The sequence below is a fragment of the Simochromis diagramma genome, unplaced genomic scaffold, assembly GCF_900408965.1.
Source record: "Simochromis diagramma unplaced genomic scaffold, fSimDia1.1 OVJJ01000228.1, whole genome shotgun sequence".
Classification (NCBI taxonomy): domain Eukaryota; kingdom Metazoa; phylum Chordata; class Actinopteri; order Cichliformes; family Cichlidae; genus Simochromis; species Simochromis diagramma.
The window spans coordinates 681,944-703,558 of NW_024386873.1; the positions used below are offsets into that span (position 1 = coordinate 681,944).

The 21,615-nt window shown below is 46.4% G+C and overlaps 1 protein-coding gene across 5 annotated transcripts; it reads left to right on the top strand.

The window, feature by feature from the left end:
* Positions 1 to 228: 228 nt before the first annotated feature.
* si:ch73-366l1.5 (FILIA-N KH-like domain-containing protein) lies at positions 229 to 20,219 on the top strand. 5 transcript variants are annotated; one of them, XM_040031804.1, is made up of 5 exons: positions 234 to 621; positions 8,829 to 9,381; positions 10,691 to 10,790; positions 12,575 to 12,645; positions 16,524 to 16,954. In XM_040031804.1, exons 1-4 carry the CDS (start codon positions 373 to 375, stop codon positions 12,606 to 12,608), a joined length of 936 nt encoding a protein of 311 aa, XP_039887738.1. In that variant the 5' UTR covers positions 234 to 372; the 3' UTR covers positions 12,609 to 12,645; positions 16,524 to 16,954. The 5 variants fall into 5 exon arrangements, 4 of the variants coding, with proteins under 4 accessions (XP_039887737.1, XP_039887736.1, XP_039887738.1 ...); XR_005695845.1 differs by lacking the exon at positions 12,575 to 12,645 and adding an exon at positions 15,015 to 15,279 and having other exon boundaries at positions 235 to 621; XM_040031803.1 differs by lacking the exons at positions 12,575 to 12,645; positions 16,524 to 16,954 and adding an exon at positions 19,412 to 19,524 and having other exon boundaries at positions 229 to 622; positions 8,848 to 9,381.
* Positions 20,220 to 21,615: the final 1,396 nt, after the last annotated feature.

Sequence of the window (21,615 nt, forward strand, 5' to 3'; positions counted from 1 at the left end):
TTAAAGTTGTATAAGTCATGTTCATTTGAACAAGAAGCCGGCTTGTTATTGTGCCCTACATGTCAGGTCTCTTATTTTGAGAAGTACAAACGTTAGACTGGTTTGTATTAAACACTCTGACCCCGCATTTGAGTTTTAGGTCTTTAATTTCGAAAACCCACTTGGAGTATTTTATTTTGAAGCAGATCCGGCTGCTGCCCGTGTGTGTGTGTGTGTGTGTGTGTGTGTGTGTGTGTGTGTCAGCTGTTGAGGTCAGATTGTGTGAGGAGGCGGGATGAGGCTCAGTGTGTGTGATCGCAGCCTGATTAACACACACGGTCCTCAGCCTCCTCTTGAACAAACACACACTCCGTGACTTTTCGGCTCTTCATCATGGACTTGGACCCCGCCGTCATCGTCCCCGCCATCCTCTTCACCGTCGTTGCCATTTATTTCGCTACGTCGCTCCTCAGCAGGAAGCCCGATGTCTCCTCCTCGTCTGCCGGGAGCAAGAGGTCCAAACTCGGGTACGGAGACGACCTTCTTCCACAAGGAGCTCTGGAAGAAGAGCCCGAAGCCTCCCTGCGACCAGAGCCTCCAGCTCCGGGCGTGGAGGACATTGGGGCGGCCGAGACGATCCAGGTGAGCTCCATCGATGCTGTTATTGATCAGACTGGTTTGTTTGTTTGTTTTGTTTTTTTAAGAGGCGGCTACTTTTAATTGATAAAACGCAGATCTACGAACCCGGGAAATGAACTTTAGTTCCCAAACTGATCAATAAGCAATAAAAGATGTAAGAAGTACAAACGAGACGCAGTTTGTAGCTGCAGCCTGTCAGACAGGAGCCTTTAATGCCTCAGAGTCCTTCAGTTTCATCACCTGCGTCTGAAGAAGGCGGTAACAGATACTTTAATCATTTACTGTCACTTTATATAAACAGATGATTAAAAAGACGAATAACAGCAAACACCAGGCTATTGTTTGTCCACAGGAGACATACTCTCTCTCTCTCTCTCTCCCTCTCTCTCTCTCTCTCCCTCCCTCCCTCTCCCCCTCCCCCCCCTCTCTCTCTCCCTCTCCCTCCCTCCCTCTCTCTCCCCTCTCTCTCTCACATTGGCTCCTTTTCACTGGATAAAGTTCAGATAAACTTTCTCATTAAGGTAAAATGATGTTTCCTCTGTAACAGTTTCGGACCAAACGCAGTCGATCTGTGTTCGTGTGTTTAGGTTAACGGTGACTGGCTGAAAGCATAACTGGCAGATCAGACAGAGATGACAGGAAGCTGCTGTTTATTCAGTCTGATTATTGGAGGTGATGGCAGGTGCTCCTTTACGTCCACATGAACTTCCTGCTTGAATCGGTTTATTTTAGTGGCTGTTTGTTTTTGTTTTACATCTTTATTTATATCGACTAATCACTAACTAACATATTAGTTACATATCAGTGAAACTGCAGTTATCACAGACTGTATATAGAAAACGGACGTCGAGATACTGACTGTTGCCATCTTGGTTTTTTTAAACCAGAAATAAAAGAAGGCTAACAATAGCAACCTTTAGCATTACTTTAGCATCACAAAACCTTATTATTATGTTATGTTGTGTTTTTCTATCATTCTGTCACTTTGCTGCTCTTGTTTGCACATTTGCACATGCACTTTGTTGTCTGCTGTCTGATAACAAAAAAAAAGTCTTCCTTAGATAGTTAGATAGTTTGTTTTTTTGTTAATTTATGTTGTAATTTATGTTAGGTCAGTCTGTCTTGTCTCTGCTAGCCAGCTAACTAGGCCTCTTAGTTAGCTAGTTTAGTGTTTTCTGTTAATTTATGTTGTAAATTTATGTTGCATGTAGCACCTTGGTCCTGGAGGAACGTTGTTTCGCTTCACTGTGTACTAACTGTATATGGTTGAAGTGACTATAAAGCCAACTTGACTTGACTTGACTACTTCTCAGTAACAGCCAATCAAAATCTAGCTCAGCCTTATTGGACAGTTTGTTGGTACAGGGACCTCACAGCAGACATATTATTGGTCACATGATGTCATTAACAATGCTCCCAACCATACAAACAGGTCCAGAGGTCCAGCTCAGGTGAAGCTAGCAGATGCAGGAGCCTTAATGCAATCATTAAGCTCTCTCTCTCCCCCCTTTTGCACAAGTCGAGCAGTGTGTCAGGTTACATTTCACTGCAGGTTATACTTGTATAACTATGCGTGTGACGAATAAAGAGTCTTGAATCTAAGTACAGTTTAAACAGGTGAGCTATAAACAGGTGTTGTGAAGGAGGAAACGATCCACAGAGGCCGACAGTTTGTGCATCGGGCTGTGAACATGTGTATTTCTGCGATAAAGGTTTAACATGGGAGCCTCTAGTGGACGTGAGAGGAACTGCAGCTTGTAGAGCTTCATTTGGATGTTTGGTTGCCCCGAGTTACCACCTGCTCTCATCGAGCTACCTGTGTGTGTTGCTCTGTGAGTGATTAATAACCGTCCACCAGTAAACGGCGGGTGCACTCTGGACTGACGACTGGAGGCCCGATGCCCAAACATGGTCCCCACCTTTTCCCTGTGATTGGTGGATTTGCTTGTGCACACTCTGACTCGTCTTTATGGAAATGTTGAACTGTTTTTGGGAGGGTGGAGTGAAATGCACACACAAGCTGTGGTGTTGGACTCGTTTGAATACCTGCTGATGTGAGAGCTGTTAAACATGCAAACCATCTGCCCGCCATCTTTAAACAGCCTGCAGAATGTGTAACAGGTCTCCGACTAACCGTCTATATTTGGTGCCAGACACTAACTCCACACAGACACCACCTATAGGAGGTGGGTGTGGCGCTGTGGCGTGGGCATGTTTGACAGCTGTGAGCTCATCCTGCTGATCCCACTTTTTAAATCCAGTGGCTCTGAGTTGCTGAGCCTCCTCTGATAACGTTACCCAAGCACACCGAGCTGCAGCTGTCAGGCTTACTGTACGACTGCCGCAATGCATCGTGGGCCATCTCACAGCGTTCATAAAAGACGTCTGTCTGAGAGCTGGAACACAGCGAGTGTTGTTTTCTGTGTGGGAGTGACAGCAGCACAGCCAAAGGGACACTGGCTGCACTTTCTATTTTACCTCAAACTTACATTCAGACAGAAGGAAGAAAGTTTGGGAATCAAACCCTCAGCCTTCCTGCTCCGTAGATGTGCTGTGGAAGAGTTTCCTGCTCTGACTGTTGGAATAAAACACTCAGTTTAGTTTGGATTATTTGACGTAGTCAAATGATCATTTTGTGGTGTTAGAGCTGGGGACCAAAACATAAGGAACATTATGTTTGGGAAATAATTATTTAAATATTAATTTAACATTTTACTGCCGCAGAGGAAAGAATTAAGACGTTTAGATTTATTCCAAGAAAATCCATGAAGAATATTCAAGTTTTAAAAACATGTGTTTTTATTTCACTGTCAGCTGATGCTTGTGCTGATTCTGATGTTGATGCAGAGACTAAACAGCAGAGCTTCGTCTCGTTCCTCCGGTGAAAGCTGCACGACGTGAGCTCACTCACATCTCCATAAATGGACAGCTGCTTCGCCACGAGCGACACACTTTCAAAGAATGAGGAAGGAGAGGAAATGTTAACCAGCTCTGAAGAAACAACTTTCACTGCTGACTTTGAGCTAAAGATGTTTCCTCTGTGTCCATGTGTTAAACGAGAAGCAGCACTTTTTCCAGCCTGAGCACATCAGCTCAATAAAAAACTCTTTATTGCATTAATCTGGGCACAACGCGCTGCTCTCTCTGTGTTTGCCTTATCTAGGCTGCAGTCTGGATGGAGGTGGAGTAACGTTAACAGAAGGATTAGTCCAACATGCTAAGCAGAAACATGTCACAGAGTCACGCCGGCTGAACAAGAAGGAGAAATCAGGCTGAGACGCATGAAAACAGCTCTCGGCCAGATATGCCACTCGCTCCTAGAAAAACTGACCTGCTGATAGTGAAAACTCAATTTTATTTCACAACAACAGTCGCCTCAAGGTGCTTTATACTGTAAAGTAGACCCTACATACAGAGAAAAACCCAACAATCATATGACCCCCTATGAGCAAGCACTTTGGCGACAGTGGGAAGGAAAAACTCCCTTTTAACAGGAAGAAACCTCCGGCAGAACCAGGCTCAGGGAGGGGCGGGGCCATCTGCTGTGATTGGTTGGGGTGAGAGAAGGAAGACAGGATAAAGACATGCTGTGGAAGAGAGACAGAGGTTAATAACAGATATGATTCAATGCAGAGAGGTCTGTTAACACATAGTGAGTGAAGAAGAAACACTCAATGCATCATGGGAATCCCTCAGCAACATAACTAAGGGAGGATTCAGGGTCACCTGGTCCAGCCCTAACTATATGCTTTAGCAAAAAGGAAAGTTTGAAGCCTGATCTTGAAAGTAGAGATAGTGTCTGTCTCCTGAATCCAAACTGGAAGCTGGTTCCACAGAAGAGGGGCCTGAAAACTGAAGGCTCTGCCTCCCATTCTACTTTTAAATACTCTAGGAACAACAAGTAGGCCTGCAGAGCGAGAGTGAAGTGCTCTGATAGGGTGATATGGTACTACAAGGTCATTAAGATAAAAAGAGCCGAGGTTTCAACAGGATGTGCATGAACTCTGGGAGGAAACAGTCACAACGTTTGGTGTTTCAGGAACAACTATACATGAAATCAAACACGTGGGACTCTCGTCTTCTTTGGGTTTTATCAAACTGAGCAGCAGCGAGTCGTGGAAGCTGTGAGCCGTTCTCTCCAGCCTGACATACCTCTGCTGGTATTTCCCCCGGCCTGGCGCCGTTCCTGCCTCTCCTCCTCCCTCTGAGGCCTGCTCGGCTCTGGCTCAGTACTCCTCTGCTCCACAGAGCTGCTGGCTGGGCATCAAATCCGGGACAAAACAATGTGGTGATTACACTGAGCTTGGCACCGTCACCCTCACCACCACCGCCGCAACCACACCCTGTCCCCGCCCGGCCTCTGAGAGAACTTCCTGGTGTTTATTGGTTGTAGCTGCTGGCGCTGGGGAGGAGTTTGCTCTTTATAGCACCACCAGAGCCTGAAACAGAGGATGTGAAAGGGCCGGTCTCAGCGATTGGCCTCGCACTCTGAATCTAAATGTTTCTGTCTCACAGATGTTGGTTTGTATGAGATGAAGTAAGATGATCTGTGTGAGAGGACACGGTGGAAGCGTCTCCGTCGTAAATGGAGGTGGAGTCAGCAGCTGAAGTGGAGATAGGGCAGCGAGCAGGAGGATAACAAAGAGTCTGTTCACACAGAGGCTGGAGCGCTCGCCTCGGCACGCTGCCCTCAGCTGAATCATACTGGGATGAAATTTATGGGAAGACCTGCAAATGACAACTGTAGCCAAGCAACCGTCTCCAAAATCAGTGGAGCAAGAATTCTTATATCAGATGAGACCAAATCACCTGCAGTCTGTAACATCCACGTGGCCCAGCTGGTGGATTGATTTTATTCTGATTAATTACGTTTTTCTTTTTCATTGTAAACTTTATAATCTCATATAACAGAAGAGCAGAGCTGTGTTCACAGCGTCCAGCTGCCTTCAAACAACACCAATAAGCCCTCATTAACATTTACCTGCTGTGGCTCCACTGTAACATTACCTGACAGCTTGAAGTAATCAGCTGACCCATCCACCCACCCCGACCTCCTCCCTGTCTCACCGAGCTCCTCGTCTGCTGTCAGAGCTGCTGTATGCGGTTCAAAGAAAACCTGAAGGCTTGTTTGTAATTTGCAGGTGTAAGAAACAGTTTAAGAAAAGAAGCAAAGCAAAGCTTGGAGGTTGAAACGTTTGCATCGTGTGTCCGACGTCTGAGTGATCTGTCCGGTTTGCTCAGGTAGCTCAGTGAATTCCCCACATGCCAGCTGAGCTGATGCTTCCTCTGCGCCTGTTATGGAGCTGAAATGGCTTTTAGGAGCACAGCACTCAGTGTAATGTTACAGATATGCTTAGCAGGACGTGCTCTCAGAGGTGGTGAAGGCGGCGGTGACTGAGCCTAATCCACAGTGGAAGAGCTTGTTTTCCAGAATCCCAGCTTCAGCCTTTGTACGTTCTAAGTTCTTGCAATCATATCTTATAATGACTGTTAATGAGTTTAGAACATGGTCCCAATTAAAGAGCTCACAATCCTAATTTGGTGTCATAATCTGTTCTGACTGAATGAATGCAATCGCTCGTTTGAAGTCGGGCTACGAACAGAAAGCAGAAAACCTCCCGTAGCAAACGTCTCATCCCTTCACTGCATATTCATATCAAAAATAATCTGTCGATAGAGTTTAAGTCGTGTAAGTCTGATGGTTTATGTGCCGATGGTAAATTGGTCACACATTAACTTTCGTGCTGCCTGGTAGATACGTTCTCCAAATTAGGAAGTTGATGTTTGTTGCATGAAAGGACGCCGCTGCACACAATGACCTCATCACGACTCCTTTAACAAACTGTTTTCTGGTTTAGGCCCGGAGTCCAAACAGGGCCCGTCCTCATCGTTCTGCTGACTCACAGAGCGATTTAATGAGCTGCATTTAGCACCGTGGGTATTTCAGTGATTCAGAGCTCAGGAATTCAGAGGAAGAGACCCGTGTTTCCGGCTAAACAGATGCCATGCCAGTGTGAGGATGTGATGGAGGGCTGCTGTGGGGTTAAGACAAGCGTGCACCAGCTGTCTCTGTGGTGAGACCAGCAGCAGACTGTGGGGTCTCTCTGGGTCAGGGCGAGACCGATGGAGCAGAGCGGGCCTAAAATCAAAAAAAGATTTCTGCCTCCATTTCTCTGGGCTCAAGATCGGTTAATACTCATAAAAATGGCCATTTCCTAGAAGACGTGTCACATTTTTGTTCATATGATCCAAACGTCCTAGTTCAGGGGCTGTTATGGTCCGCCTCATTACAACAATCAGACTGTGACACATCACTGTCTGACTGACGTTTGCTGGATGTTTGCTTTCTAATCTTTGATTTACTACTTTATCATTTTGATTTAACATCCTATAAACTTGATGTACCTTATGACAGCGGTCCCCAACCCCCGGGCCTCGGACTCGTACCGGTCCGTGAGTCGTTTGGTACCGGGCTGCGAGAGTCGAGGCTCAGGTGTGAAATGTATGGTTTTCAGGGTTTTTATCGGTTTTCAGTGTTATTTTGTTATCGTTTTTATCGTTTACTCGGTTTTCCTGGGTCTTTTCACGTGTGTTATGAATAAATCTTCTTTTTTTCGGTACCGGTACTAGTTTTATTTTGTTGTGTTTATCCGCGACACCTTAAAGGCCGGTCCGTGAAAATATTGTCGGGCATAAACTGGTCCGTGGCGCAAAAAAGGTTGGAGACCGCTGCCTTATGATACCTCTCTGTGAAAAAGCTTTGAGGTCAGAGGAGAATGGACAGACTGATAGGAAGGAAACGGAAACTCTAATAGTCTAAGGAGCTTGGAAAGAAAAGCGTCTGGACTTCTTTAGGTTGCTTGAAGACGTTTCACCTCTCATCCGAGAAGCTTCTTCATTACATTCAAGGTATGTAGAAGAGCATCTCTGAACCTTGAAGCAGCAGAAGACCACACAACCGTGTCACTCCTGTCAGTGCGAGCAGGAAACTGAGGGTTCAGTTCACACACCAACAGAGGAAGATGTTTGCTGGTCTGATGAGTCACGTTCAGACGGTCAGTTTGGAATCAACATGACAGCATGGATCCATCCTGCCTGTGCTCCGGCCGCTGCTCGTGTGATGGTGTGGGGAGGTTTCAGTACCAGCTTAGTATGGTTTACACTGCCCGAGTGTTGCTGCTGGCCGTGCCCATCCCTGTATGACCTCAGGCCAGCTCCAGGTCTCAAAGCTCAGATCATCTTGGACTGCTTTCTAGAACTCGGCAATGAGCTCACTGTACGCAGTCACAGATCTCAGTTTAATAGAGTTCAAAGTTCCTTCGTCTCCATAAAGCCTTCCAAGTGTTTGGTTTCTTTAAGGCCACAAGCGCCTCCTAAAGACGAGGACAGGAGGAAAGTTTGGATGGTGGTATGGCAGAGAGGCTGAGGCAGAAACCAGATCTGCTGCTTGGATGTCGATGTGTGCAACCTCAGCACAGACAGGTGCAACAGTAGAGCCAAATAGGGAGGTCAGCCGCTAGATATATACCTGGGTATATATAGTACATACACTGTACATAGCTGTATGGATGAGCTGCTGGGTGTCAAGGAAGGGACAGGTTAGCTGAGGAGGGTTTTATTTGTCCCAGTGTTGCTGTGAAGGTGCTGCGAGTGACAGTAATGACCTCCAGATGAGTTGGTCTGTGCAGAGGTCATTACAGGGAGTCCACATGTGTCCAGGTATTTTTCATTGCTGAAGTATAAGTCTTCCTTCAAGTCTGGCTGATATTACATTTCTCTGCTTCATGAAATTCTTGTTTCATGGCGGTTGTTTGGTTTTCCTCTGCGGCCCAGATTCAAAGCATCTGGGTTCGGTTCCCCGAGTCAGCAAAATCCAGCGCCAGTGAGATTTGAACAAGCAAGACAATATTTGCACATTGACGGGTTAACTGTGCTCTTACTGTGTAATAACGGTCTGTAATCCTAAAAAACATTTTGTAATAAAGGTCTTTAAAGTTATCAAAAACCAGCCTTCGTGAAATCTGTTTCATTTTCTCAAAAGGAAAAATTACTTTGAATTACAGGATGACGTCATTCATAAACTTTCCCAAAGCAGATTCCAGACTTCAGCAGGTTTATCAGGTTTATCTCAGTTTTGACAGTCAGCGAGCTGCTCGTTCAACTGTGACGTCCACTCCTGTGAACTGTTTTCATAATCTTTCTCTTTTCAGGCTGTCCCAGAACCACAACATGTCCCAGAACCACAACATGTCCCAGAACCAGCGCAGATATCAGAAGCTGAGCCGGAAGCAGCAGAAGATCCAGAGGTCACAGAAGCAGTCAGAGCACCAGAACCTGTGGCAGAACCAATAAAAGAGCCAAAGTCTGTTCCAGAATCAGTCACAGTATCAGAACTTGTCTCTGAAGCTGTGTCAGGCCCAGAACCTGTTCTCGAACCAGATGAAGCACAAGAAGCAGCAGCAGTGTCTGAACCCATACCAGGCTTGGTATCAGGCCCAGAACAAGCTGCAGAACCTACCCCAGAGTCCAAACCTGTAGCAGAGCCCTTATCAGAACCAGACAGGTCCCCTGAACTCGTATCTGAACCCCAAACTGTCCCAGAACCTGTTACTGATCCAGAACCTGTGCTCGTGTCTGAAGTGGCAGCCCAGAAGCCCGCGACTGAACCCGAAGAACTGCTTGAGCAGATGCCCGGACCCAATGAAGGTCTGACAGAACCATCGCACAAGCAGGAACCAGAACCAGAGACCATCCTGGATGATGGTAAGTCTGCTAGCTGGACTGTGCATTTCTACTCTTCTGTCTTTGTTCAGAGAGGTTTTGGTCTTAGTTGACCTCGGTGGACCACATGAGTCCAGAACTGGTTTTATTTCTTGGCCAAGGACTGCCTAGTGTCTAAGTTTCCAGTAATTAAATATTAGGAGCACCCCAAGGCTCTATCCTGGGGCCTCTTCTGTTCAACATAAATTTGAAAAGCCAAACCTGTTAAAAAACCTGTTAAATAATTCAGTACAGCCTGTGTACTGATTTCTTTAGTGAAGAATGATGGTTCCTCAATTTCACTTTATTTATTTAGTGCCAAATCACAACAACCGTTGGCTCAAGGCTCCTGAACGTCTCAATGCCAACACCTCAAAAACATTTGCTTTGAACAGTGACATGTGGTGTAACATGTATGTGACAATGACATTGGTTCAGTATATCTGCTGCTAAAACAGACTAAACGTGCTGAAAGTTTGAACCCGCTGTGAACACTCAAGCTCCCACATACGTGCTCTGGGTTTACGTGTCAGCTTTGTTTACACTGAAGACAATCTTTGAGCAGAAAACTGAGGCCAGCAGCTGCGCGTCACAGATAAGTCACTTCCAGGAAACATTAGGAGTGTACACAGATGCTGGGCTACTGAAATACAACGTGCGACCCAGAGGAATATATTTTAGAACAGCTGATTTGCTGTTAATGAATCAGCAAGGAGGAAATCCGGCTACTCCCTGTGATCACTGTGACCTGCAAGTCTGGATCAGTATCCAGGTTCATGCATGATGCGTAACCGTGCTCTGTGCGGCCGGCTGTCGACGCTGGCTGAGCCAGAGCGTGGTTACTGTATCAGCCGGCGTGCGTAGAGGTGAAGCAGCCATCTGCTGCAGGAGGATGATACTTAATCTTGAACAGGCAGCAAAGCTCTTGGCGTGCAGGCTGATGGCTCGCCATATGACCTCCAAGCTGTCACGCAGCAGCTGGAGCGACAGGTGCGTTTGTGTGCTCGGAGGTTATTGCTGCACAAATACAGTGGCAGAAATGATCAACCACAGACTGCAGTGATGTGACCGCTTGGACTTTGCTTCTAAGCTCTTTTAAATCTACAGTAAGAACTTTTCACCAAAACTGTGAGTCCTGCCGCTCTCGTTACTTCACGAAAGAAAACAGAGATGCACTTTAGTTGTTAGTCACTCAGCAAATGAATATAAAGAATAAAAAAAAAGAAAAATCTTGTAATGTTAGTATGAGCTGATGAGTTAGAGCTGACATCAGCCAGATGCTAACATGTCTGCGCTCCCTCTGCTGTTCCAGATGTGGCTGCAGCTGCTGATGTGCTGAGCTTCACCCCGGGAATGAAACAGAGTAAGATGGCAGTGCTGATGACCCAGGAGGACATGGAGGAGGAGCAGAGGTTGGTTTCCTGGCTGACAGTTTCACTGCATGCTAACACTGACCTTGGTGCTGTGTGCCGTGATCACGCTGTTCTATCCTGCATGGACGGGTCGGCTGCACGGAGCAGCCAAAGCTGATTGGCTCCTTAAACCTTTCTGACACTCGGCGTGGAAGATTTGATGGAAGAGCTCAGGAAACAAAAAACAGCTGTGGTTTCATTTGAACTCATCAGATTTTAATTAACCAGCTATTGTATGGATGTGGTTAGAGAGCTGTCTCTACCAGCACGTGGCTCAGTGTGGACAATGCTGTGTGTCAGTCGAATGCTGATTGGTTAAAAGTGGGCGGGAACAGGGAAGGGCGTGACGCCATGAATGGGAGAAGCAGGAAAGGTGGAGACTTGAACCCACCGACAGTAAACGGCTGCTTCGTGTAGACTGGGCTCGGTGTGGAACCAGAACCATGGCCTCCCTTTGCACCACCTCAGGTACACCTTTGTCGTACCTGTGCTGCGAGCAGCTCTGCCTCTTGAGGCTCTTCACACACGCCTGTGTTTCCATCCCAGCAGAATTTTAACTGAGGCAGCTGATTATTCAAATCGAGACTTTTGCCGAGGACTCGGTCCGTCCTCGCCGGAGCGAGAGAGCGCTGTGGTTCGTACATCCAGAGCAGCTTCTGTCTCCTCCGTTCGTGTCTGTTCTACGCGTCCTGAGGCTGACGCTGTCTGAACGCAGTGTTATGTAATCTGCTGCTACATGCTGTCTGTGCCCGTCTGTGAGCCTGCAGCTGGACGGAGTTCCCGTTGCTTCTTTGTTGAATCACAGTTAAGTAGAGAAGCAGCCTGCGGACGAAAGTCTGGCAGATTTCACCGTTTTTATTTTCTGCTCTTGTCGGTGTGGGGAGTGCACGTCTGCAGCGCTCTGATTGGACACTGGAGCTTTGTGTGGCTTGGTGCTGCTGCTGCTGCACTGTGTTCCTGGAGCAGGGGAGGCCTCTCTGTTCTCAGTTTGCTGAGAGAAGCCTGTGCAGAATCCTCGCCGAGCATCTGTTAAACTCTGAATGTTTGCTTCCAGCTGCGCAGTGACCTTCCCTTTGTGTTCAGTCTGACCCCAGCCTCGTCCTCCCTGAGGCGGGGTGTCAAACACCTGGAGGCCAAAACCTTCTGAGTCAGGAGAAACTCGAGAAAGGGTGAGTCCCTCCAGACTGAAGGTCGCTCCTCACTGTGGGACACAGAGGTTTGCACAAAAGATGCTAACTGACCACAAACAGTCATTTTTCTGTCCTCTTGTAATCAGCTGTCATGCATCATGTGATGGATCTACGTTAGTGCATGAGGTGTCTGCATGCAGCAGCAGCTGTGCTGCATGCAGAGAGATGGGCGTGTTTCAAAGACAGATACAGCCAGCGCTGCAGTTTGTTTTGCACAGGTTTGGGTCCCAGTCCTGCTGCAGCAGCCTGATGCGTCCTGTACTGGGACTGTTGCATCCTTATTCATCAGAATACATGTTGTGCATACTGGGAGGATCACCATCATGTGACACCTGTGATGTGCTGCTCTCACTTATAATTTGGTTATGACGCCGCGTGCATGTGTCTGATAGCCGTGTTCAGTTACACACAGAATCGTGATCATCGGGCTTTTTTTAAGTGACATAAAACAAACTTTTCATTTAAGCTTCTTTTTATATCCGCCCCTCCTGGAATATCCCAGCATGCACCAACCTTTTTTTTTCTGGAGAATTTGCACGTTTTTCTGGATTGTATGAGTGACGTGTCTGACAGCCTCCACCTTTATCTTTCCAGGATAGAGCTCACGTCTGATTTTACCTCTCTGTAATCAGCCTCAGCAGACTCAGTGTGCTAGGAAGGAGCTGGTAAGGAGAATATCCCCTCCCTGAACCCTCAGCCCTGCCCGTCCTTAATCACCCCTAACGCTGCAGCACAGATAGACTGACGCCGACATTCACAGTGAGAAACAGAGCAAATGCAGCCAGTTAGATCAAAGCGTCCAATAAGAAGCTATAAACTGATTAACGTCTGTCCTGCAGAGCCGACAGCAGCTGCAGGTTTGACGTCTCTCATCTGAAGTTTCTTCAGGAGAACAAACATGTTGATCAAAGCAATTAAATGTGCTGGAGGAACATAATTAAAGAGCATCTGTAATAACTGCAATGATTTGATTATTTGAGTCAATCTGCAAAATGACGATAAAAATAAACTCTGAGAATCGGCGTTTACAGAAGCAGTCGTGTGATTCGCTTCAGCTGCAACATTAAAAGAAAACAGAATGTTACTAAAGGGATATTAAAGCCGTGCGTGTAGCGCCATTATGGTACTTCTTTCACTGTGACCGTGGAGTCTCCTCCGTGGGGAGGGTCTGTGTTTGTGTCTCCTGTGGACGTTCGGGTCCAGCTGCTGGTCCCTGCTGACACTTAGAACATGTTTTTGTGTTTTCTGCCCACGAGTGGGCGTGTCCCAACTTTTAATCGTTTCCTGTCTCTGCAGTGAGATATTCTGCATGAGGTGCTGATGACTGATTATTGATTGGTCTATCCCTGCGGCTGATGCTCCTCCCTGTTTCACGCTCATTCCTCTGCTGTTGGTCACATGGTCTGTGTTTACACCAGCCCGCCGCTCCAGACAGCGGCTGCTTATCCTCTTATCATTATTGTCCTTCACCGTCTGCTAACAGGAAGCTCAGCCCCGCCCCTTTAACCTCCCAGCAGTGTACCAACTGAGTGTGACCCAGCAGGGACAAAAGGCGGCCGATGTGGGTCACATGTTCTCTGTGGGGATAAAGGAGACGCTCCAGCTGCAGCAGGAGCGCGCTCAGTGTTGTGAGGCTTCACGAGCTTTTAATCTAAAAGAAAAGAGCGCCGGGGTCACGTGACCACGCTGGGGCTGACGTGAGTTTCCCAGGCTCCAGGGTTGGACGAGCTCTGGGAGCATTTTCACAGACGTGTGATGGGAACTCTTTGAGTCATGTGAAGAAGATCAGGCTTGGTGCTGCAGTCACAGCGTGGACGCGTCCTCAGACTCCCCTTCATGTGATTCGGTCCTGCTGTGCGCTGCCTTCTTTACCTCAGACAGGTGAGATGCTCCTCTTCAGTCCAGCCGCTGACCTCAGACACACAGCTTTCATTATCTCCGTTACTTCAGGGCTACTGCCTGTTTATGGAGGCAGAGGTGTGACTGCGAATCATTGGATTTGGTTTTTATTCCTGGTTCATGTTTCCTGCCAGCCCGTCTCTTTGTCCTGCGAGTATCCGGTCATCTCTGATTCAGTCTCCAGCTTTCACACACACATTTCCTGACCTGCATAAACTACTGGAACACTTGGTTGCAGAGGCCACAGTAACTCGATTTTACTGTTCGTCTGCCTCACAGACGAGTGGAGCTGCAAACTTTGAGAAAAGGCCTGAGAGCAGACGTCACAGCTGCTGCCTCGTCCGGAGCAGTTTAATTTCTGGGTGTGGACTTTGATATCACTGCTGCTGTGATTCTAGCAGCGGGCTGCCAGACTTCATATCAGCCTCCTGCAGAAACTGTGCAGCGTCAGAGCAGGGTTACAGTGATTCAGACGGGGTCCTGGAGGCGCTTAAACACATCCATAAAAATAGAGGTTGAATCATTTAAGCCAAACAGTTCAGCGCTTTATCCAAAGCACAGGAAACCGTGGCCCATAATTAACGGTTGCTGTTATGGAGAAAACGAGCAGCGAGGACCTTCGTGTTTGATGGAGAGTCCTCCGCCTGCGTCTGAGCTCAGTTTCTTTTTGGACTTTTCCACTGCGCGCAGCGTGGAGCTCACCAGCGCCCTCCTCTGGTCAAACACACCACACATTCAAAAGAACCATAATAATACCTCATATTAATATAATCAGCTGTCACACAGTCAACGTCAGCCTGGACCAGGACACTGTGGAGTTCCCCACCCCTGTCATATGGAGTATTTTATTCCACGCCGACCGTGACGAGGGGCTGCTGAAGCAGAGAGCGTTTCTAAACGTGTTAGTGACGCATGTTCAGGTGCTGTTAAAACATAATACAAGCTTTACTTGTTCCACATGTGCTTCCTGTCGCGACCCTGTGGGGATTTATGGGGATGAAGCGCGGGTCGTTTCATTGCTTCGGTCGTGGTGAATGTGCAGCACTGTGGACTCGCCATCTTTATTTTGACCTGTGGGAACTGGACGACTGCCATCAACATTTTTTCCTGTTGAATTTTCTGTATTCTGATCCAGGTGAATAAATAATTCCTGGGTGGAGGTGTGTTCTGTAGCTGGAGAAACACTTCTGAGAACTTTGCTTTGTGGCTGTAGCCTGAGGCAGCAGCTGCTGTCTCACCTGTGCAGGTGAAGCGTCGCTGTGGACCGGCTGCTCATCGAGCGCTCGCCTCTGCTCGTTTATTTCTGTCTTCGCTCTGGTCTCGTCACATCTGTCAGCTTCTGTCCAGCTGTGCTGCTCGCCTGCTAACCCTGCATGCTGCCTGCTACCGCTCGGCTAACGGTGAGTGCCGCCCTTTGCTTCACCTGTCAGGAGAGCCGTCATTAACCATGTTAGGCAACGTGTCCATGAGTCGAACTAGTTAACCTAACTGACCTCTGACTCTGGTCGCCTCGATCAGCTGGAGTCGCTCGTGAAGGACTTTCCACTGAACTGTTAGCTCAGGCTTCCCGGTGACCGCTCAGCAACCTGCAGTCAAGGAAACACGTGTTGTCCCCGACTGGAGGGTGACTGTTGCCTAGGTTACATCAGCCCCAAAGTGCTGCACCTAAAACCTGTGTGTGTTTTATGTTCTGGTAGCAGACCTCTGCAGTCTCCTGTGGTTCGCACTCAGTGTTGCCAACTCCTCAGTAAGGAAAATCGCTATTGGTTGTCCTAAAAGTCTCTAAATGACGTCATCGCCTAATTTGCATAATTGGTCATGCTAATGTAATTGCACCTATGTTGTTGGAGAGAGAAATAACATCGTGGAAGAGACATAAAGTGAGTACAAACGTCCTAAATGCATTTAGAGTTTATTTAGAACTACAAATTAAATTTTTTTTTTAATGTCACAATTCCAACCCTGCTCCTTTACCCGGGCTTGGACCGGCAAACTGACCCGAAATAGGCGCTCTGGTGGAGTTACTTTGTGTTTGTGTTTATAAGTAGTTTTAAACCTTGTGATCCACAAAACAGCATAAGAGTAAAAGAAGAACTGACTGCGTTACAGCACCCGCTGCTTGTTGAGAGTAAAAGCCACACGCGCTTTCACGTCTGAAAACTCGACAAAGTCGCTAAATTGGCAACACTGTTCGCACTGGATCAGACTGCAAACACCAACCACAGGAAACAGAACATTTGCTTTCAAAGTAAAAGTTGTGCCTTATCGCTGTAGCCAGCACATTTCATGCAGCTTTTACTCTGAAGGCGAGCTCTGCCACAACAGCTCAGTGAGTCGTTGACGACTCGCTGCAAGTCGGCGACTTCTATGCAAACTACGAGGCACCAAAGCAACCTGGAGGAGGTTTTCGGTGCAGCACCGTTTACTTCTCTGCCCAAAAAACTTCAGCATCTATAAACCTGAATATTCGAGTAGAGTCAGTGTTGGCGTTAGCATCTCTCAGAGCTGAGGTGACTCCAGAACAACGTCACGTTAAACTGCGTGTTAGCGTCACCGGGTTTAGATTTTCAGACGGTTTGAGTTATTTTTACAAGTTTTCCTGTAGTTGTGATCTCAAACTTGTGTTTTCTTTGTGTTCTTACAGCTGATCTGTGAGGATGAGGGGCTCTGAAGAGATGAGATCAGACCCTGCAGGAAGTCCTGCCTACTTTCTTCTCTTGTTGTTGAGTTTTGAGGTTTGAGCTGCTTGTGAAAAGCAAACGTCTTCACACCAAAGTGCCTTCAGGAGTTTCTTTTCCGTCTGCTTTTCGTGTCCAGCTTTTCTGAAGCAAACAAATTAATTATGTGAGTGAATGTTAATGAAGTTAACCTCAGTATAACCTGGTTCTCACTGCTGGTTTCAAATGAAGAAAGAAAATTAGACGACAAGCTGCAATAAAACGTTCCTGCTGGCTTCAGTGTTCAGTTGTGATTTTAAAAGTTAACCATGAAATAAAAGCGTGAAACATGTTGTTGATTCTTTCTGATCTTTGTTTTGTAAATTCTGGATTATTAAAAGTACTTTTGCCCATTCTTGATGTTTGTTTATTCTTTCCTGTTTCCTGTTTTTGCTTCAAAGTTTAGGTGGAGCTGACAGAGACAACAGCACCATCAGGTGGTTGTTTAGAGGCAATATATGAAAAACTAAAAGTGTAACCACAGACGACACAAAAAATGAAAGTCCCTCCAAATATGGCAAACCTGCATTAAGACCTCCTCTGGCTGTAAGAGGTCAGGAGGTGAGCCTGCTGCTCAGCTGATCTCTGAGCTCGTCCAGCCTGTCGGGTTGATGAGCTCAGAGATCTGGAGGAGCTGGCTTTTGTTCCTCGCTCTCTCTCACTGTTTAGGATCAAAAGATTTAGGATCAAAAGTGATGAGTGACGAGTCTGGTTTCAAAATATCAAGATGCAGATGACTGAAACGCTCCTGTTTTATCTCAGCCTCAAGACCTAACACAGAGGAGGGGCAGACGAAATACTGTCAGCTTACAGCCACTGCTGGGAATCATCAGTGGAAACACTTTCAGAGACGTTTGCAGTGCCAGAGTCTTTGGACTGGTTTCATTTAGCTGGATGTGTGTTGGAGTTAAAACTGCTGATTAATGAAGAAAATCAGATTTTGATCCACATGCAGTAACATCTGAAAGATTCTGATTGGCAGCCTCATTTTTCAGCCTGACGATGATCCCATACACACTGCCAGCACAGTGAAAGCATGTCAACACACAGTGGAGCACTATCAGTCATGGATGGGCCTCCCCAGAGCTGGAGCTCAGCATTCCTGAAGCAGTGCGGGGACCAATGTTCCCTCCAAGCTGCGCGTGTGCACAATTCTGCACTGCTGCACGGCCTCTGCACACAGAAGAAAATCTACCTGAATTGAAATTAAAATAAATGCGTTAACAATTCTGTTCTTCAGTCATAGTCAGACAGTGACTGGCTGCTCCTGTACGGGATCAGAACGATGCCACCTTATCCCACCTTCGTATATATGCAGCCAATCAACGTTGACAGGCTATGACAGCGTCCTTATGTGCCGACACCGGTGTTTTAGCGAGCAAAGCGGCGTGTAGTGATGCGCGAATCATGAACGAATCGTTCAGTACTCGAGAATCACTTTACTGACTCGTGAATCATGATTCACAAACCCAACTGACTCACTGACTCATCCCTGTTGCTGTTAGCAAACTCATTTCATTAGTAGAAATGTATCTATATAATTAAAATTGTGGAGAAAAACACAACATCCAGTTTCTTAACAAAAACATTTCTGCTCTGAACTGGAAGAAAAAACCCCGAGTAGAAGCTCACATCAGGACAATCGCTCCTCAGTTCACAGTAGCATCGCTCTGCTAACTAAGTGTAGTCAATGGTTTTGTTGTGTGTCAGAACAATGAGGCGACTGCTGAGTGTTACAGGTGTTACAGCAGTGATACATCTGCTGCTGTCAGGCCTGCAGGTATCAGGCTGTTGTTCTCCTTCATCTCATAGTGGACAGAAATTATTTTTTGTGACACAAATAATTTGTGTGGCATCAGATTTGATGCAGAACAGCTGATCGTTCTGTAAATAGTTTGAAATGTTTGTTTAAAAAACACCTTGGCTGCGTTTTTAGGTAAACAGCTGCAAAAACCTTGTTGTTTGCATTACTCAGTTACTTTTTTGAAGAAGTAACTATATCATTACCTGCCCAACATTGGTCATTATTTACTGTATTTTGCAGAGTTACAGACTCTCTCCCAGACCACAGACTCACAATACAAGTCAGAGCTTTATGAAAATAAAAAAAAGAAAAGAAAGAAAGTCATGTTTTCAAAATTGGAGTTCAAGTTATTTTTCCTTCCAACAGTGTTAACATGCTGCAGGTCATGAACAAGATTTTTTTTAAATTTTCATTGTAAGTGGGGTAAAGCAGTTAATTAAAAGTCGTCTAACATAAATGTAAATGCTGTAATTTGATTATTTTAATAAACCATGCATGGATTCGATACTGGCGTGACCACAGTGCACACGTCTGCTGTTGCTCAGTGTGGTCCAAGTGTCCGCTCAGGGTGTTTGTGTGTTCAGACACATGAAAACATTAGAGGGAACATTGGTAAGGACATCCTGAGGCAGAAACATCCAAAGAAGAGCTCTGAACGTCCTTCAAGAAGCCTGGAGAAGAGATCCTCAGAGAGCTGAAGGATGAAGGTGCTCACACCAAACATTCATTGTCAAGCTCGTTGGCTGAAGACTTCAGCGCAGTACTGTCTAATGATGTGCTACCTGGTTGCCAGCTGCAGGCAGCTATGTAAGGCTCAGATGGTGAGACTGTTAGCTGTTTGCAATAATCTGGTTCATTCATATTGAAATCATTCAGTGAACATCCAAACCCACTATCTGAAAACACCTGAGCGAGGATCAACAACAAAAATGATCCTGGAGGCTAAACTGTTAACCGTGTGTGTGTGTGTGTGTGTGTGTGTGTGTGTGCGTGTGTGTGTTGACATCCCAGGGTGCAACAGGAGCAGCTGGCGGCCATCTTCCAGCTGCTGAAGGCGAACCAGGAGGTGACGGAGGCCGACATAGAGGAGCAGCTGAAGCTTTACTCCCTCTGAAACACGAGAGACGCCATCGATCTGTCCACTCAGGAAGTCTATCACCATGACCACCATCACCATGACCACCATCACCAGCATCATGTCTCCAGACTGCAGCTCGCCATCTGTCAGACTCTAGGGACATCACTTCCTTCCAAAGCAATGCTAGGCTAAATTGTAGTAGCAGTTTGAAGAGCGCGCTAATGGAAGCTGGCAGGCTTCAGATTCATATTCATGGCAGACACGTGAGTGCGGCGGCGTCCTCGTGACGTTTCCCCTCAAACCGCTTCATTGGCTCTCGTCTGAGAGCTTCTGACGTCACCAAAGACCAAAAAAAGAAACAGTGTGTGGGATGATTTCAGCCTCAAAGCTCACTGAACTCTTTTCTACATTAACTCGTAAATACATTTCAGTGCTCATTAACAAACATTTTTCAAATATTTGCTGCAAATATTGTTATTTTAAAATAATATTAATGGAACATTTTTGCATCAAGATTGTCATGAAAACAACTTTTTTTCCCTCCACCGTTCATTTTTTATTTCATAGTTCATTTAAAGCATTTATAGTATTTTTAATTAGTTTTCATAATAATAATAAAAATGTCCCCAAGTGTCCCCCGAGCTGTGATTGGCCTCCTACTCAGGTCTGGCTGCTTCTTCTTCTGTCGCTGTTTTTCTGCACTGGAGTATCTGCAGTCACAATAAAGCTGTTTGAAATCTCGCAGTTGAGTGAAGTGTTATATTTCCCTGCAGGAAACGACAGAACACGCTGGGATGATGTAAGGCCGGCTTTTGTAGTCCATCCTGTAGACAGTGTAGTTTCAGCAGTGCAGACATGATTAAGGAGTCCAGCGTAAAGTCTGCTTCTCCTTTCCTGAGTCCTTTTAAGTCTCTCCTTCACACCTTTCCTTCACTCCACTGTGTGGAAACTGATCTGGAAAAGGAGACTTGAGTTCATGTCGGGGCAGCTGGATCAACTCACAGAGAGAAACATCAGTGCCACCTAGTGGTTAATGGTGAAACTGCAGAACAACAGGCTCAGCAGCAGAGGCTTGTTTGTTTGCAGCTGCAGGCTGTGTTTCCTCCTGTGAGCAGCAGAGGGCAGCATTTCACTAAACCACACAGGTTCAGGGCTTCACCTCTGAGACTGTGAGCAGAAACACGCTGTGCTTCCTGTTCGAACTCTCTGCTCTTTCCTCTCACCCTCCCTTACTTCATTTTTCAGCAGAGCCGTCTGCCTTTGATTCCCCAGCATCTAAGGCTACGTCTAGGCTAGGCTAGGCTACGACGTAGCCCAAGGTGACGTCCCCACAGCAGGTTAAATAGCTGGGACTCTCCATGATAGAGGTGAAAAAAACACAAAGATATTTTGTGATTCGTTTGATTCGAGTATTTTTAAGCTGTCAAGTAAGAGTTTGATATAAAAATCTCAAACTGAAGGACCAAATCCAACCCTTTGGACATTTTAAAGTGGACATGAACCACAACATGTAGAAAGGAAAATTCTCGGCATGGATCTCTGCTCTGTAAAATGGTCTGTGAAGCTGGATTTAGGAAATAAGTGTTAAAGTTAACCCGACAAGGAAAATGTCGGTCGAGTGAACCACGGGGTTGTCGAACTGAAACAGGCTCCCCTGCACACAGTCCTCATTTATACAGTTCTCTGCAAACCCGAACATCACGGCTAACAGGAGGACATACCTGTTCCAGCACAGCCAGACATCGAAGAACCACTTACTGCTAAAGGGACTGACAGTGGAAGTGGGCACTGGATCCTTGGTCTCTTAACATGAAGCTTATCATTGCAGCACAAAAAGAGACCTCCTTAGTCTGCTCTGCTCTAATGTTAGTTTCCATGTTTTCCACTGAGTTAGCAGTTCTGTCACCAGCTAGCTTACATGCATAGTAAGTCTATTAACAGCAAACAACCAACCGGTTGCTGTCACATTCTGTACTGACACAAGGTGGCGCTGAACATGTTGTACAAGCTTTAACTTATTTCACTTATTATACACCCATATCACTTTTTGTGGAGCTTAAATATTTTCTCCTCCTCTCCTGCTTGTAGCTGCTGCAGTCTGCACAGCAACCCACCAAAACCAGACAGTAGAACAGAC